Genomic DNA, 15,643 nt, shown 5'->3' with positions numbered 1-15,643 from the left:
AAGCTTACTTACATAAATTAGGGGCCATCAAGGTTATCCACCAATGTCTTTTGGATTTGCTATCAATGTGGAGATCTTAAGGTCCTACACCATCTGTCTGGGGCAGGGAGCTTAGCCCCCATTCCTGATACGAAATGCACAGATTTGACCCCTTCCCTGATAGGTCCGCTGGGTCCTACCCTCACACAAAGTTGGAGCCGCCACAGCAATCAGTCGTGTTAAAGGTTCTCACCATCAATGTAAACCACGGATGGTAGACCTGCTGATCTCCATCTCCAATGCAAATCTTCTCTTTTACTAAATAAAAAAAGTGATGGGGTGGGATGGTTTTGAGTGGGTGGAGATTCAGCTCTAGCAGTTGCAACATTAAGCGACTACTCCTCAGTCTCCCCTCTAAACCCAGTCTCCCAGTGTCCCATAGGAAGGGTGAAAGATAGGCCGATAGAAAAACATAACTAGTTCTGATGGTGGTGGGCATTATAAAGAGGGAGCAATGTATATTACAGGAGAAACAAAGCCATATAGGTGACCCATCTCCCGATCAGTATCTCATTACCGTTGTTTGGTTAAAAAAAGCTCTCGAAGGAGATGCTGTTCCTCATAACTAATCCAGTGGTCTTCGGCCTCCTCCTCCTCATGCTGTTCCAGTTGCTCATAGAGATGCACCGGGTTCCAGCCAGTCATGATGTCGTATGTGATCACACATCCCAAGGAATGGGACACGATAGACACTTTGCCCCCTTTGTCTTCAAACTCGGGGTTCCGGGAGCAGAACAAAGTGTAGAGGCGGTTCAGCTCCAGCTGGAGACCTTTCACCAGCTGACAAACGAGACAGAGACTCAGTAAGTGGGAGGGCAGCACTAATATAAAAGGTATAATAGTAACAGTGACACAGATAGTAGATACCAGCACTTACGTCAGATCCTCAGATGGAGCACTGCACACCTGCCATGAGAACATGAGCCTAATTCACTTGTCACCTAATGCACCTGTCTGTGGGAATGGGGGAGGTGTATTGTGTTTGTTCTATTTGCTGTAACAGTGGGGGAGATTCTCTAAGCGAAAAATGCGGTAAAAACCCCGTTATCTGGGTTTTTATCGCATTTTGGGATGCTCTAAGCCCCCCGCGGTAACCCGGCGCGGGGCATCGCCAGAAAAATCTGGCGATGCCCCATAGAAGCCAATGGGCTTCTACTGCAACCCGCCGCCGCCCCGCACGGACCCCCGCCGCCCCGCATCGTCCGGGCAGCACAGAGCTGTGCTGCCCGGACCTGTGACCTCCTCCCTGCACTGATCCTCTTCCGGGTGCAGGGCGGAGGAGAGCCCGGCGCAGCAACAGCAGCGCCGGGTGTGTGAGGGAGCCGCCGGGACCTGCTGGGACCCGGCGACTCTCACCGCAAAGGACAGCTCTTAACGCAAGAGCTGTCCTTTGCTATAATTATCGCATATGATACAACATATGCGATAATTATAAATGCGATGGGCGGCGAAGATTCTTAGAGAATCTCCCCCAGTATCTGGTGCAAATGCAACAAAGCAAAAACCAGCACTCACTTTAAAATCGGGGACCAAACCACTGTAGGTCGGCACCTGAAATAGGTCGACAGGGTCAGAAGGTCAACAGTGGGAAGCGACAGTCAAAAGGTAGACATGAGTTTTTTGTTTTTTGAGCTGGCATGTGCCGACAGGCGGTATTTCATGCCCTACCATCCAATACAGTGCGGTGGAAGAAAAAAATATATAGCGTGCCGAGTGCAGGGAACCCTGCAAGTGGACGTGGCACACTTAGGCGATGTCTATGTCGACATTCGGGCCAAAAAAATTAAAACCTCATGTCGACCTTCCCATTGTCGACCTTAACCATGTCCACCTATTTCAAGTGTCGACCTTCAGTGGTCAACCCAATGCATGTCAATCTCCATTGGGTTGACTCAATGACCCATACCCCTTTAAATCTATTAGAGGTCAAATATAAAGCACACCATGTATTCTGCCACAGGATCAAGCCTCGCCGTTTGCACCAGATGCCACTAAGCCCCACCTGTGTCACCTTGGTTACCAGACCCCAGGGCCCCTGCCCCCCCCATGCATGCACCATCAGTTCCTTGAGTCTCACTTTCCGCCACCAAGCCCATAGCTGAGCCACTACGCCCTCCAGCCCCACCTTCTGCCACGGGGCCCCGAGCTGACTCCTCTGATGTACTACTGACTCTTCAATCGAGCACATAGCAAACTAAGCTGTACTCTCAAATCTTGGTCAGGTTTTATATTAGTCGCCTATAATAAATCTCGGCCTATATAATAAGATATGAAATGCTCAGAACTAAAGACCTAAATCCTCTATTATATACTGCACCACATCACCAAGGCCTATTAACGTCTCCGCTTCTTAGTGTATTGATAGACTATTGACTTGGCTGCCACCATTGCCCACAGGAGACACATTTACACCCGTACATGGTTTCTGTGACTCCGTGAGATCTTTCCAAGCGGTTCTGGCACGAGGCTGCCGGCTGCTCAATAATTGATGCGCTACAAGTGACACTGATACTCTCTAATACGCTATTGCATTGTTTCTGTCTAACTGGCAGAACAAGAGCAAACATCACGGACACAGTCTGCCTGCGCCGTGTATTATCCTGCTCCTTGTAACCGCTGTCAGCAGCGTTGTAATAGCTGTGCAAACACAGCACAAAGGAGAGAAACACAAAGGCGACCCCACCCCGCTCTGCGCCACTTGTAAGGGGTCCGGCAGCGCCGGATCCCATGTCCCAGCTGTAACAATAGTCACAGGAAAACAAAGGATCAAATGAAAATAAAAACATTGAAATGTTTTGGTTTCCGGGAAAACAGTAAAATAAACCATTAAAACAGGGCGCTAGCGGCAGGTGGAGGGACTTGGTAAAACGCGGCTGTGTCCCGGGAAGGGTGCGTTTTTTTGTCTCTCTAACTCTGTTTTAGTTCAGATTGATAGATCGGGATGCAGTTACAATCCCGGCGTTCAGAATCCCGGCGTTCAGAATCCCGATCGCCGAAATGCCAACACTTTCTTACTCCGTGGGTGTCCACGACACCACTGGAGGGAGAATAAATTAGTGTGGCGAGCGTAGCGAGCCCGCAAGGGGGGGCGATCCACGTCCCCCCCTTGTCGGCATTTCGGCTGTCGGGATTCCGGCATCGGGATTCTGAACGCCGGGATCCCGACCGCCGGGATTCAATACTGAATCCGATAGATCTGCAGTGCCTGGACAGTCAGTCAATAAGTCTACCCCAAACGTCGACATACAATAGTTCGACGGGTGAAAAGGTTGACATGAAAAAAGGTTGACATGCAACAGGTCAAAATTAAACATGCTAGACTAATTTGGGGCCCATGTCAACAACAGTCGACATGGACTTATTCGATCTTTTCCATGTAGACCTATTGACTATATCTACACACTATCTAATAATCCACGCAACTCAGGTTAAAAAAACACAGATAAAATGTTAACCAGTTCGTCATAGGAATGGCAGTGTACAGAGCACTGTACCGCGTCAATGGTCGGAGGTATAAGGCAGGAACTTTGCGTTAGACAACAATTATAATTAGATGTTTATTAGAAAATCAATGTATGATCAGTTAGCGGACACTGTCACAGTCTACAATCATGTATGGGGATAAACGGAATAACATAGGATTAATAAGGTCACCCCCTTGCCCCTCCCACCCCCACCTGTCTTTTCTAGGCACCGGCTGGGCAGGGACTCAGGCGCCGGCTGGGCAGGCTCCAGTTGCTGATACTAGCTAATTTCTGCAGCAGAGGTGAGGACCTGGACAGATCCTTTAGGTTAAAGTCACAGAAAATAACATAGTCGCTCAGCTCTTAAAGTAAACCACTTTTATGCAGGACAGGTGTAGCAATAAAGTATTTTATTGGACAGCCAAAACCCCAATCTGCCTCAGGGGTGAGTGCAGTCTCTGCTATGGAGACCGGGCGGAACCTTCTTATGGAACGCTACAAAACAGCCAAATGATCTGCCTAATACTGCAGCTCAGGTGTTCCATAAAGTCAGCGTCGGAGCATTTAAACCCATCTCCATAGCGACAGACACACAACACAGAGCCTGGTTCCAGCACATACTTTCCACTATGATTCCGTCACTTACCTCATCCCTGTACAGGGGGCTGGTGTAGTACATTATGTCCATGGCACTGCTGTTCAGCATGTCCCGAATTCCACGCACCTTATCGGGAGTAATGGAATCCACCGTATCTGATGGGAACAACAATCCCCATGTTACTGTATAACCCCCAGCAATATATACTGCATCATATATACACTCATACCGCAGGTATATCTGTATGGGACATAAATATGGGAAACATGAACTGTACAATAAGGGCGTGTGTGGATGTAGGCAGAATCCTTCTTGGCACAATATAGGGTAGTGGTATACTGCGCCGTGGCTGCAGGGGGAGCGTTATCCCGCGAAGCAGCTACAGGGGGAGCGCTACACAGCATCGCAGCTACAGGGGGGAGCGCTACACCATGCCGTGGCTACAGGGGGAGCACTACACTGCGCCTATAGGGGGAGCGCTACACCGTGCCTTCAGGAGTAGCGCTACACCGCGTCACGGCTACAGGGGCGAGCGCTACACAGCACCGCAGCTACAGGGTGGAGCGCTACACTGAGCCTATAGGTCGATCCAGAATTGACACCAGTCATGTCAAACTCATAGCCCGCACCGCAGAACCCCCATCCAGGATCCCCTAGGAGGCTTGCTAATACCAGACCCCACTACGCAAAGTCACCATCACCGATCAGGCCGACTGCGCAATTCCTCCTCCAGCCTGTCCAACAACCCACCCCTGCTCATTAATTCTGGCCAAAAGCACCGGTAGTGGAGACACGAGGGGTCTATGGAATAGAATAGTGGATGAGGGGGCTCTGGGATTGAACATGAGGGTGTTTGGGCTGGCACGAAGGGCATGCAAAGTCTATTTACGAGCGTGTTAAGAAATGGACTTGAAATCTCACAATCGAAATGGCAGCTTTGGCCAGCCCCCGTTTCAACAGGTGAAGGTGTTCTCGTGTGAGTCATGTTTTGAGCAGTGAAACCTACTAGACTTATTCAGCAGAGCTAAATTTTGATGACAAAATGTCTGAGGCCCACAAATAATATTTCCTAATCTGGAGCCAAAGAGTCCATTACGGGAAAGCGGAATGACCTGGAAAGACCTTTATGATTCTGGGTAGTATCTCACAACGCATGCCAAAGAGTTATCTTTGCTGTAATGGAAGAGGCAGAGATACTAGCAGACAAATGCACATCTGAGGTAGCATCTGTATCGTATGAGTGCTTCCTGTACTGCAATATATCACACTTCTGTCAGAATAGTTTTGCTGGACTATGCCGCAGCCAGTCTCGGCCTAGGAGAAGTGCCTTCTGACACCGAGAGGGGAAGGATGGAGCGAGTCATTTTTACCCAGACCTGATGGAGGGGCCGGGTCCCCACGCACCGTTCCCCTCACCATACCTGCAAAACAAAATGTTTTTTTTGGAGGGCTGTGGCCAACCCCCTTCAGCGACCACGTCCCCCACCAACCCCCGATCATTGTTACAGAGGTGCATTGCACAGAATCAAATCCCCCGCTATGTTTCTAGCACCAGATTAACGACCATCCTAAAATGCCGCTAACAGAGTGGACTGACAGAAAAAATAGCCCGTAGCCACAAGTGAGGCACAGCGGAGACCTGTTATAAGCAGGTGGCATTAGGAATAGGCATTAGGTAGTGTCATCAGTAATTCAGCCCAAGACCCAAATTAACATCCATCCACGACCACTCTATCTCTCATAACTTCAACCTGCTGGCCATTACAGAAACCTGGCTTACACAATCAGACACGGCCTCGCCTGCAGCACTGTCACGGGTTGGGATCATTTGGTCTACAGCATGATGGTTGACAGTCATTAGGTCGACATCATCAGGTCGACATGGGAAAAGGTTGACATGTGTCTAGGTCGACTTGGGAAAAGGTCGACATGGTTCTAGGTTGAAAGGTCATTAGTTCGACAATGTCTAGGTCGACAGTGAAAAGGTCAACATGGGGTATTTTACAGGTTTTTTTTACCTGAATGTGAACACAGTCGACATGGACACAGTTTAAAGTGCACCACAGCCCCTTGCACCTGCACAAGTCATTAAAACTCTATCTCCTGTGCTTATTCCAACATTACCTAAAATCTGCAATCTCTCTCTTGATACTGGTACTTTTCTTTCTCTGTTTAAACATGCAGTGATTACTCCCATACTGAAAAATCACAATTCTGACCCTAACTCTCTCTCTAACTACCGTCCTTTCTCTCAGCTCCCATGGCTCTCCAAGCTAATCTTGAGACTATTCTACTCTCGCCTCACACACTTTCTTAACTCTTACACCCTATTAGACCTGCGTCAGTCAGGCTTTCGTTCCCAACACTCCACTGAGACAGCACTGACTAAAGTGGTGAATGATCTGGTAACTGCCAAGTCTAAAGGCCATTACTCACTACTTATTCTTCTAGATCTTTCTGCTGCGTTTGAAACTGTGGATCACACTCTTTTCTTACAAACACTACACTCCCTAGGTCTTAATGATACAGCCCTTTCCTGGTTCTCATCTTACCTATCTGATCGCTCTTTCAGTGTTCGCTTCTCTGATTCTACCTCCTCCTCACTACCTCTGTCAGTCGGAGTTCCGCAAGGCTCAGTCTTAGGTCCTCTGCTTTTCTCAATCTATACTTCCTCTCTTGGCAAACTAATCAGCTCTTTCGGATTTCAGTATCACTTATATGCCGATGATACTCAAATCCATCAACCTCAGAGTTGTCACCAGTGGCTTTGGTCCGATTCTCTGAATGTCTCTCTGCCATCTCATGTCTTGTCGCCAACTCAAACTCAATATTTCCAAAACGGAATTACTTATATTCCCACAACCAAGAACAGTTACCATCCTGATCTCTCCATAACTGTTGACAACTCGACAATCTACCCTACCCCACAAGCTCGTTGCCTAGGGGTCATCCTCGACTCTGAACTGTCTGTTCTTCCTCACATTCAATCTGTCTCCAAATCATGTTGCATGCATCTAAAAAACATATCCAAAATACGACCGTATCTCACACAAGACACTTCTAAATCTCTTATCCATGCATTCATTATATCCCACATTGATTACTACAATAGTCTCCAAACTGGTCTTCCCAAGAACAGACTCTCGCCACTGCAATCCATTCTAAATGCTGCTGCTAGGCTGATCTTCCTTGTAAGACGCTCATCGTCTGCTGATCTGCTCTGCCAGTCCCTCCATTGGTTACCTGTATCTTACCGTATTCAATATAAAACACTTCTACTCGCATATAAAGCTATTAACCATACTGCACCAGCATATATCTCTCTACTCATCACAAAATATCTCATCTCGACCACTTCGCTCTTCACAAGATCTGTGTCTCTTCTGCACGGATCACTAGCTCCCATTCACTATTACAGGACTTTCATCGGGCTGCTCCAATCCTATGGAATGCCCTTCCACGCACAAGACTCTCCACTAGCCTCCAAACTTTTCAAGTGTTCCCTGAAAACTCACCTCTTCAGGCAAGCCTATCATATTTATTTACCACACAACACTCTGAGGCACTTATGTATTATATAGCTTTTCTTCTGGACTTGCAGCTTGGTGGGACTACTATGCTATTACTGGTGCCTGTCCTTGTGCTTCCCTCCTATATCCTTATAGATTGTAAGCGTGCAGCAGGGCCCTCCAAGTCTGTCTGTTGTTACCAGTTAGTTCTATCACGGTCTACTATTGTAAAGCGCAACAGAATCTGCTGGACTATATAAGAAACTGTAACTAAATAAATAAATATAGGAGAAGCTGACGTACAGCCTGCAGTAAGAAGGAAACAGACAAATGAACACTCTGAATAATTAATGCTACTAAGGAAGCGCTAAAACTGGCTTTTCGGGAAAAATAATAAAACCTGTTATCTTTTGGGCTGGGGATAAGCGCAAATTTCATTCATCCTTAGAGTGCTGGAGTTTCTACAAAACTCCACTATACCCATTACTCCAGTGTCCCCTAATGTATGTCAGGAAAGCACAGATACAATTGATTTAGCTCCAGGTGCTGAAACAGGTATGTAGCGGAAATGTCAACATTCCCGAATTTGGACATGTTATGCCGACAGTCAAACTGTGGATATGGTCAATGCCGACAGCCGCAATGTTAACAGCTCATTTTAGTGTTATGGTGTGGACTTAAATGCACAGAAATTGCAATGTCTGCGTTTAACTTCCACATCGACATTCAGACCATGTCTGCATCCTGTATCACACGGTCACTAATAAAGCTTTGATAATACAGTTCGGGGATGGGATAAGGGGCCTACACATGGGGTGATTTCAGGGAATTTTCTAAGTGATCTAACTAGATGCCCCCTACATCGCTGTGTGTAGGGGCCATAGCGACAGCTATAGGTGGCCCTGCACCTTTCTATCACCCTGCGAATACTATCTAGCATGCTGGATAAATCTATAATTGCCAGTCTAGGCCACTTTTCTCTCCGGAGAACACTGGACCTGAGATGTCTCAGCACACATCGCTGTGCGATCTTGCTGAGCGTTCTGAAGGATCTAGCAAAATCTCCCAGTGTGTGGGCCCCTTTACTCTTGCTTTAATCAGAGAGAAGATCATTTGCACGTTATAAATATTACACTGACTGTCAGCATGGTCTCTGCTTCCTTAACACCGCGCCTGTAGGATACCCCTCCTCGCGTAACTCCAGGTAGACAGGACGTACCTCCATCTAGAGCAAGCTTGGAACGCCATTCCACAGGAAGGAACTCAACGTGCTCTGTAGTCTGATGGAAAAAGTGCTTTTCTTCCACCTTTCTGGCCGTCTCTCTCATCCTGTAACACAAAGCACGTGTAAGCGCCAACACAACTAGACATGGTCAGCCATTAATATACAGGCTACTGTATATTAATGTGCACTTAAGTCTCAAAAAATTAAAGAATGAATATAGTTTTAATGGAGCAAACATGGCAAATATAGTACAAGGAGTCTCTCTCTATCAGTGAGGGAAGGCAGGTGGGTACGGGAGCACGGTGATCCACTACACTGGTCACCTAGCAGCATACCGTTCAGGTAGGTATCAGGTTCCCACAAAGTGCAAGTAAAGGCATTGTGCTATGAATAAGAACGCTCCATGTACATAACAAGGTTACTGGCACAGGACAGAGGACAGCAGGATGTGTGTGCCGGAAGGGGGAGGAGCTTACAATCCACAGAACGGGAGAAGCACTGGCATAGGAGGCCACAGTATCAGAGGGCAGGATACAGGGGAAACATGAGGAAGAATCACCGTACTGTTTAATAGGCAGAACTTCTATGGAATAGGCCAAGTAAGCTTCCCACAGATAACATTTATACATGATGGACAGAAACTAAAAACAATTAGGAATCCTGTCCAGTAGGGTATTGTCGAAAGGTCGACAGTATAAAGGTGATCAGGAAGGGATGGTCGACACAAGCATAAGAACAATGGGAAGGTTGACAGTCAAAACGTCGACATGAGTTTTTCAAATTTGTTTCCCAACATGGACACTGTATCAGTGCACCGCTGCGCTCGCCATGCTTCGGGCATGGTGCCTCGCTGCGCGGCATGGTGCCTCGCTGCGCTTGGCAGACTATTATATTCTCCCCCAAGGCCCAGTCTACGGTATGAAATAGCGCAAAAAAAAAAAAAAACATGAAAAACACGCCGACAATTTGAACTAAATGCTTGTGTTGACGCAATGACCCTGTCGATATCAGGCCTGTCAACCTATTTCATGTGTCAACCTTAGCCCTGTCAACCTTTAGTGGTCGACATCATTTAGGTCAACCTTCATACTGTCGACCTAGCGGCCTTGTCCTGTACAGTAGTGGTTATTAATGAGTATGAGCATATACGGAACACAGCACATATAATAAACCACAAAAACTAATGTACTGCGGTCACTGCAATAAAGCTGCGCTTATTTAAAAAAAAAAGAAAAAAAAAAGTTTTGAGCTGCTGACTGATGACGTCTCAAGTATTGTATGGGGGCCACGAGTATATATAAGTCTGCCTACTCCGGCCCTATGGAGGAGGGCAGCAAAAGTATAGTAGTTAGATACACACTGCTAGACAACGTATCCAGCCAGTGGCCTTTGGGTCTACCAACTCGCAGCGCTGAGGCCGCACCTATCTGTATGCTTTACTTCATTGGCGTCATTATCCGAGCACACGTCCCAGCCCTGTCCTTGGTACAAGGTATTAGGCTGACAGCAGGCATCTCTCCTGTACACACAAAGTCAGCATTTCCACCAACACGTCCTCACTAACCTTAGATCATCTTTCTTTAACTGCTTAAATGCTTAACAAAAATAAATATGTGCTGAGACTAAGGGGGGTGATTCAGGTTGGTTTGCAATAGCAAACTCCTTCTTTAATGGACAAAATCATGCTGCACTGCAGGTGGGGCAGATGTAACATGTGCAGAGAGAGTTAGATTTGGGTGGGGTGTGTTTAAAGTGAAATCTAAATTGCAGTGTAAGAATAAAGCAGCCAGTATTTACCCTGCACAGAAACAATAGCTAACTCTCTGCACATGTTACATCTGCCACACCTGCAGTGCAGCATGGTTTTGTCCATTAAAGGAGAAGTTTGCTTTTGCAAGTGAACCAGAATCACGCCCCAAGTGCAACCACTATAAACTGCCTAGTGTGTACGCTAGGAACGACAAATGATGTCTAATCCGACGGGTAGTTAATGACCCCGCCCCCTTTTCTCTGTACATGCAGCTCCGTTTGACCTTATCGTCAATGACTACTTGTATGATGCAGGGTCCTGATGACATCACTGTTCGGGGGAGCCAATCATCACATGTGTATTTACCTTCAGTTTCCACTCAAGGGTGCGCCCACCTTATCCACTCTTAGACCTCAGCACAGGAAGTTACCCAATCATCTAACAATAGAGCTAGGATAATATGAGCCTGTTCCATAGTTTCCATTACTATATTTATCGAAGCACAATATTACAGTATAAACCAATTCCTATAATAGGACTTTATCTGCCATTTCTGAACGTGTGGCCAAGTAGCGCAGTGTTTAGTAAAGCTGACATTAGTTATCATTTGTTCCCATAATCTGTTTGTCTCTTACCAGAGTCCTCCTGTCTTTTTTTTTTTGTATACAACGTCCCAATGCAGCATATCTTAAGAACGTGGCGGAAAGAGAACTGATAACAAGAAGATATCAGGTAGGGGCGCAATTACTAGACCTGGTTTGCAAAATCTCAAGAACGTGGCCAAGTGGTAAGGGACTTGGGAGAGACCACTGTAGGTGTGGCCAGGGGCTGGATTCCTAAAGGTTCGGCAATAGAAGGAACACCAAAACGCCTACAGCATGGGGCCAAACCGGTCCTCGCAATCTACCTACAGTCCATGTTTTCCAGGCCAACTGTTGGTCTGCAGAATGTGTCGGTTAGGAAAGAATGAGGCACAGGTTTGAATATGTGACAGTTAGTAATGACTGCACCTGTGCACCTTAGTAATGACTGCACCTGTGCACCAGATAGGGGTCTGGAAAACGTGGGCCGCTGGTGGATCTTAAAGACTGGTTGGCATTATAGTATATTAGATTGTATTTAGAGGGAAGGCAAGAATGACATATTTACGCTTAACTAAAACCAGATCTCAGACGCTTCCCCTTAGGGGCGTGACGACGGCGGTGTGTGAGTGAGCTCAGATGAGTGGAGCTCCGGCACGTGTATGAGCTCTCCGCTTGAAATCCCAATGTGAGCAGACACCCACCCTAGCCCACACTGATTCCCGGACCAGGCTGTGAAATTCACTAACCCGACTGCTGCAGGTTTGGCCGTGCTGCCCGTTAGCCGGCTTGAAGGTGGTGCGCAGAGCCTGGCTGAAGGTCCGGGTGTCTGCCCTGCTTCCCCGCCGGAGCGTTGGACGGAGACGCGAGCAGGAGGAGATCGGGGCGCTGCGCATACAGTAGCAGGCGCCGGAGTACAGCGTTGCCAGGAGGTAGCGTCAGACACGCCGGGTGAGAGACGGCGAGGTCTCCCAGCTGGGGCGGGAAATTCAAAAGCAGCAAGGCACGCTCCATTGTCCCTCTGCTCGGAGGCTACAGTCTGCAAGGTGAATTCAGACACCGGATTACAGTGGCAGAGATACGGACGCCCAGCGATTGAACCCTAGCCCAGGCTGAAGGCAGGAGCAGCAATAGAGCCCACAAGCTGCAATCCATTCTATGGTGATCCTGACATTGAGGTAAAATCAAATATTTTGCACCTCAGCTTATTAACCTCTGCCCCCATCTGTAACCCTCTGTAAAGCTACAAAGGACTAATATTTTGCTACACAGAAAACACTCCCCATTGATAAACACAGTGTTAAAAGGGAAAAGTAGCATAAACCAGTGAGCTTTAATCAACTTAAGCCGGTATATTTAAAGAGACACTAACCAAATTACAAAAATGGGGAAAACCAGCCAAACTGCAGCTGCGGCCCGCTTGGAAAAGTACGCTCGTACACAAACACAAGCGGCGGTACTTATGTAGTATCTGGGCTGCCGATTTCTAAATCGGGTCGGATCGGGAGATCGCATCGCATCGCATGCGACCATGCGATTCGATGCGATGCGATGCGATGCGATGACCCGATTTTTCCATAGGAATCAATGTTAAAATGGACTGAGTCCATTTTAACATGGAATTCAATGGGAAAAATGGGTCCTTTTCATACCCCTACTATCCAAGTGGGCATGGAGTTGGATATAAACCTGTGGCGAGCGTAGCGAGCCACCGAGCCCGAAGCGTGGCGAGCGAAGCGAGCCCCGCGAGGGGACGAATACCGTCCCCTCGCGGGGCTCGCTTCGCTCGCCACGCTTCGGGCTCGGTGGCTCGCTACGCTCGCCACAGGTTTATATCCAACTCCATGCCCACTTGGATAGTAGGGGTATGAAAAGGACCCATTTTTCCATAGGAATCATTTTAACATTGATTCCTATGGAAAAATCGGGTCATCGCATCCGATATCGGATGCGATGCGATATCGCATCGCATCGCATCTGATTGTATGCCTTAACTTAAGGCATACAATCAAAAAATCGGCAGCCCAGATACTACATAAGTACCCAAGCGGCAAACAATTCCCAACTTGCCACACCGCAAACAACACCCTCCAAACCATCTCCCCAAGCCCAGGTCCCAGAAGTCACACTGCAGCAGGTCCTGGAGGCAGTTAATAACTGTGAAGGACGACTCTCTGAACAGATTAACAAATTACAAGTAGATATCACGCTGATCAGAGACGACGCACAAAAAATCAGGGATAGGGTCACAGAGATGGAGAAGCGAGTTTCAACAACTGAGGATATAGTGGCCCCTCTACAGGCCCAAGTCACTACCATCTCCAATCAGCTGGGTGAACTAAGATTAAAATTTACAGATATGGAAGGGCGTTTGCGGCGGAACAACGTCAGATTTGTGGGTTTAGAGGAACGAGCAGAGGGGAGAGAACCTGAGAGATTCCTAGAAGATTGGCTAAAAAAAGAGCTGGGGCATGAGAGTTTCTCTGCCCAATTCTCCATTGAAAGGGCCCACCGCATCCCTGCTCGCCCACCTATCCCAGGTGGATACCCCCGCACCCTGATCGCAAAGTTTTTGAACTTTAAGGACCGCGATAAAGTCCTAAAACTAACACGGGACAAAACTGACTGTGTACAACGGGACAAAGATATCTACCTTCCCCGACCTCCCACAAGAGGTTCAGAGAGACAGAGCCAAATTCCGCACCATTAAAGCCAGGATGAGAGAACTGGATTTAAAATATTCAATGTTGTACCCCTCGAAACTTAGAGTGATTGCCAATGGAGAATCAAAATTCTTTACCACAGCCACAGAAGCAGCTGCGTGGCTGGATAAATCCTATTCTGCTAAAAAACAAATTGCAATTGAATAAAATAATAAATAAGACTTAAATTGTAAAATACAAAGTGTAACAGTGTAGGAAGCTTATGGAGGAGATAGATGGGGTATGGAGTGTAAGTAGCATATAGGGTGGTATGTCTTAGCGGGGGAGGAAAAGTGGAGTAAATAGATGCATTGATAAATATATATTAAAGTGCCGGGGGCATCTGCCGCGCCAGACGTGGTCATTAAGTAAAAGTCCCCAACTGAAAGGGAAATTGTGTGGTATAAATGGGGGGTAAGGATATAGGTATGCCTCGCTGGGTAGGTTATACGGGGTGGGGGGTGGAGGGGGGTTTATGTTAAATGTTGTTTGTCTTTTTTTTAAATATGTCTGCAGTATTTTTGCCCTGGTCCACGATCTCGATATCGACATGTTGATATTTCGAAAATATGAAAAATGTAACCATAAGCACTTGAGAAGAAATCCCCTAATGTTGATATTTGCTATAAGTAAAAATGGTTAAAATTCTGACGTGGAATGTACGCGGCTTAAATAACAAGATTAAAAGATCCTTAGTCCTTAAACAATGTAAGGCCTTAGAGGCCGATATAATTTGCTTGCAAGAGACCCATCTTTGTGGAGAAAAACTGTTGTCCTTAAAACGTCCATGGATAGCGCGAGCTTTCCACGCACCGTTTACTACATCCTCACGAGGGGTCTCTATTCTTATTAAAAAAACTGTGGTATATGAGCACATTGCGGTCCAAATTGATCAGAACGGCCGATATGTTTTCATAGAGGGTTTGTTCAACACAGTTAGGCTAAGCCTGTTAACAGTGTATGCCCCCCCACCGTTTAAATTTGATGTATTAAGAGCGGCACTGGAATTTATTGCAGCCAGGCCTGACAATCCATTTATATGTTTAGGCGATTATAATAATGTGATGAACTATGGGCTGGACATTTGGAGCCCCAGAAGGGGAAGCCCGGTGGGTAGAAGTAATTTTGCCAAGTTTATGAAAGAGGTAGGCTGGTATGAGATCTGGAGAGAAAAGTTTCCGGAGAAGCGCCAATACTCCTGTTACTCGCCTACATTTAACAATTTCTCAAGAATTGATATGATTTTTTCATCCCGGGATCTACTCAATAAAATATCTGCAATTGAATATAAATCCCGTGGTATCTCGGACCACTCTCCGCTCATAGTACAAGTGGATCCAGAACCCTGCCGCGGCCACCAGTACTGGAGGTTCCATCCAGCATGGCTGTCTCAGCTGGGCGATCTAGGCGATGTAAGAATGGAAATTGAGGGCTTCTTCGAAATAAATATCAACTCCACCAAACCAGCAATAGTCTGGGAATCTTTTAAAGCCTTCCTAAGAGGCACGATGATTAAAAAAACAGCCCTTGCGAAAGCAATATTACAAAAAACAGCACTGTCGTTAGAGGTAAAAATGATGAAATTAGAGCAAAATTATTTATTAAGTAAAACCGAACCAAGTAAACAAGAATGGTTGGTTGCACAGAGCGCATGGGTGACACACCTACAAGAAATGACAAAATGCAAGCTGTTAAAGGATTCTCACAAAATGTATTTGAACTCAGACAGAGCGGGAAAACTTATGGCATATATGGCCAGAGTGGACAAACCCTCT

At 46.8% G+C, this 15,643-nt stretch overlaps 1 protein-coding gene across 3 annotated transcripts in view; it reads right to left on the bottom strand.

Annotated features, from left to right (window-relative positions):
- Positions 1-15,643, bottom strand: part of DDHD1 (DDHD domain containing 1) — a 51,883-nt gene that overhangs the window by 23,124 nt on the left and 13,116 nt on the right. For all 3 annotated transcript variants that reach the window (XR_014466199.1, XM_083166375.1, XM_083166376.1), the window contains 3 exons: positions 8,830-8,939; positions 4,150-4,256; positions 557-819 (listed from right to left, as the gene is read on the bottom strand). Coding sequence is in view for 2 of the 3 variants with exons in the window: in XM_083166375.1 (XP_083022501.1) it covers positions 557-819; positions 4,150-4,256; positions 8,830-8,939 (480 nt within the window). In the remaining variant the exon portion in view is untranslated. The remainder of the gene's footprint in view (positions 1-556; positions 820-4,149; positions 4,257-8,829; positions 8,940-15,643) is intronic.

This window comes from Crinia signifera, chromosome 12 (genome assembly GCF_055691185.1).
Source record: "Crinia signifera chromosome 12, ASM5569118v1, whole genome shotgun sequence".
Taxonomy (NCBI): Eukaryota; Metazoa; Chordata; class Amphibia; order Anura; family Myobatrachidae; genus Crinia; species Crinia signifera.
Note: the sequence above shows the minus strand (reverse complement) of the source record. Positions and strands in the feature narration are given on the sequence as shown.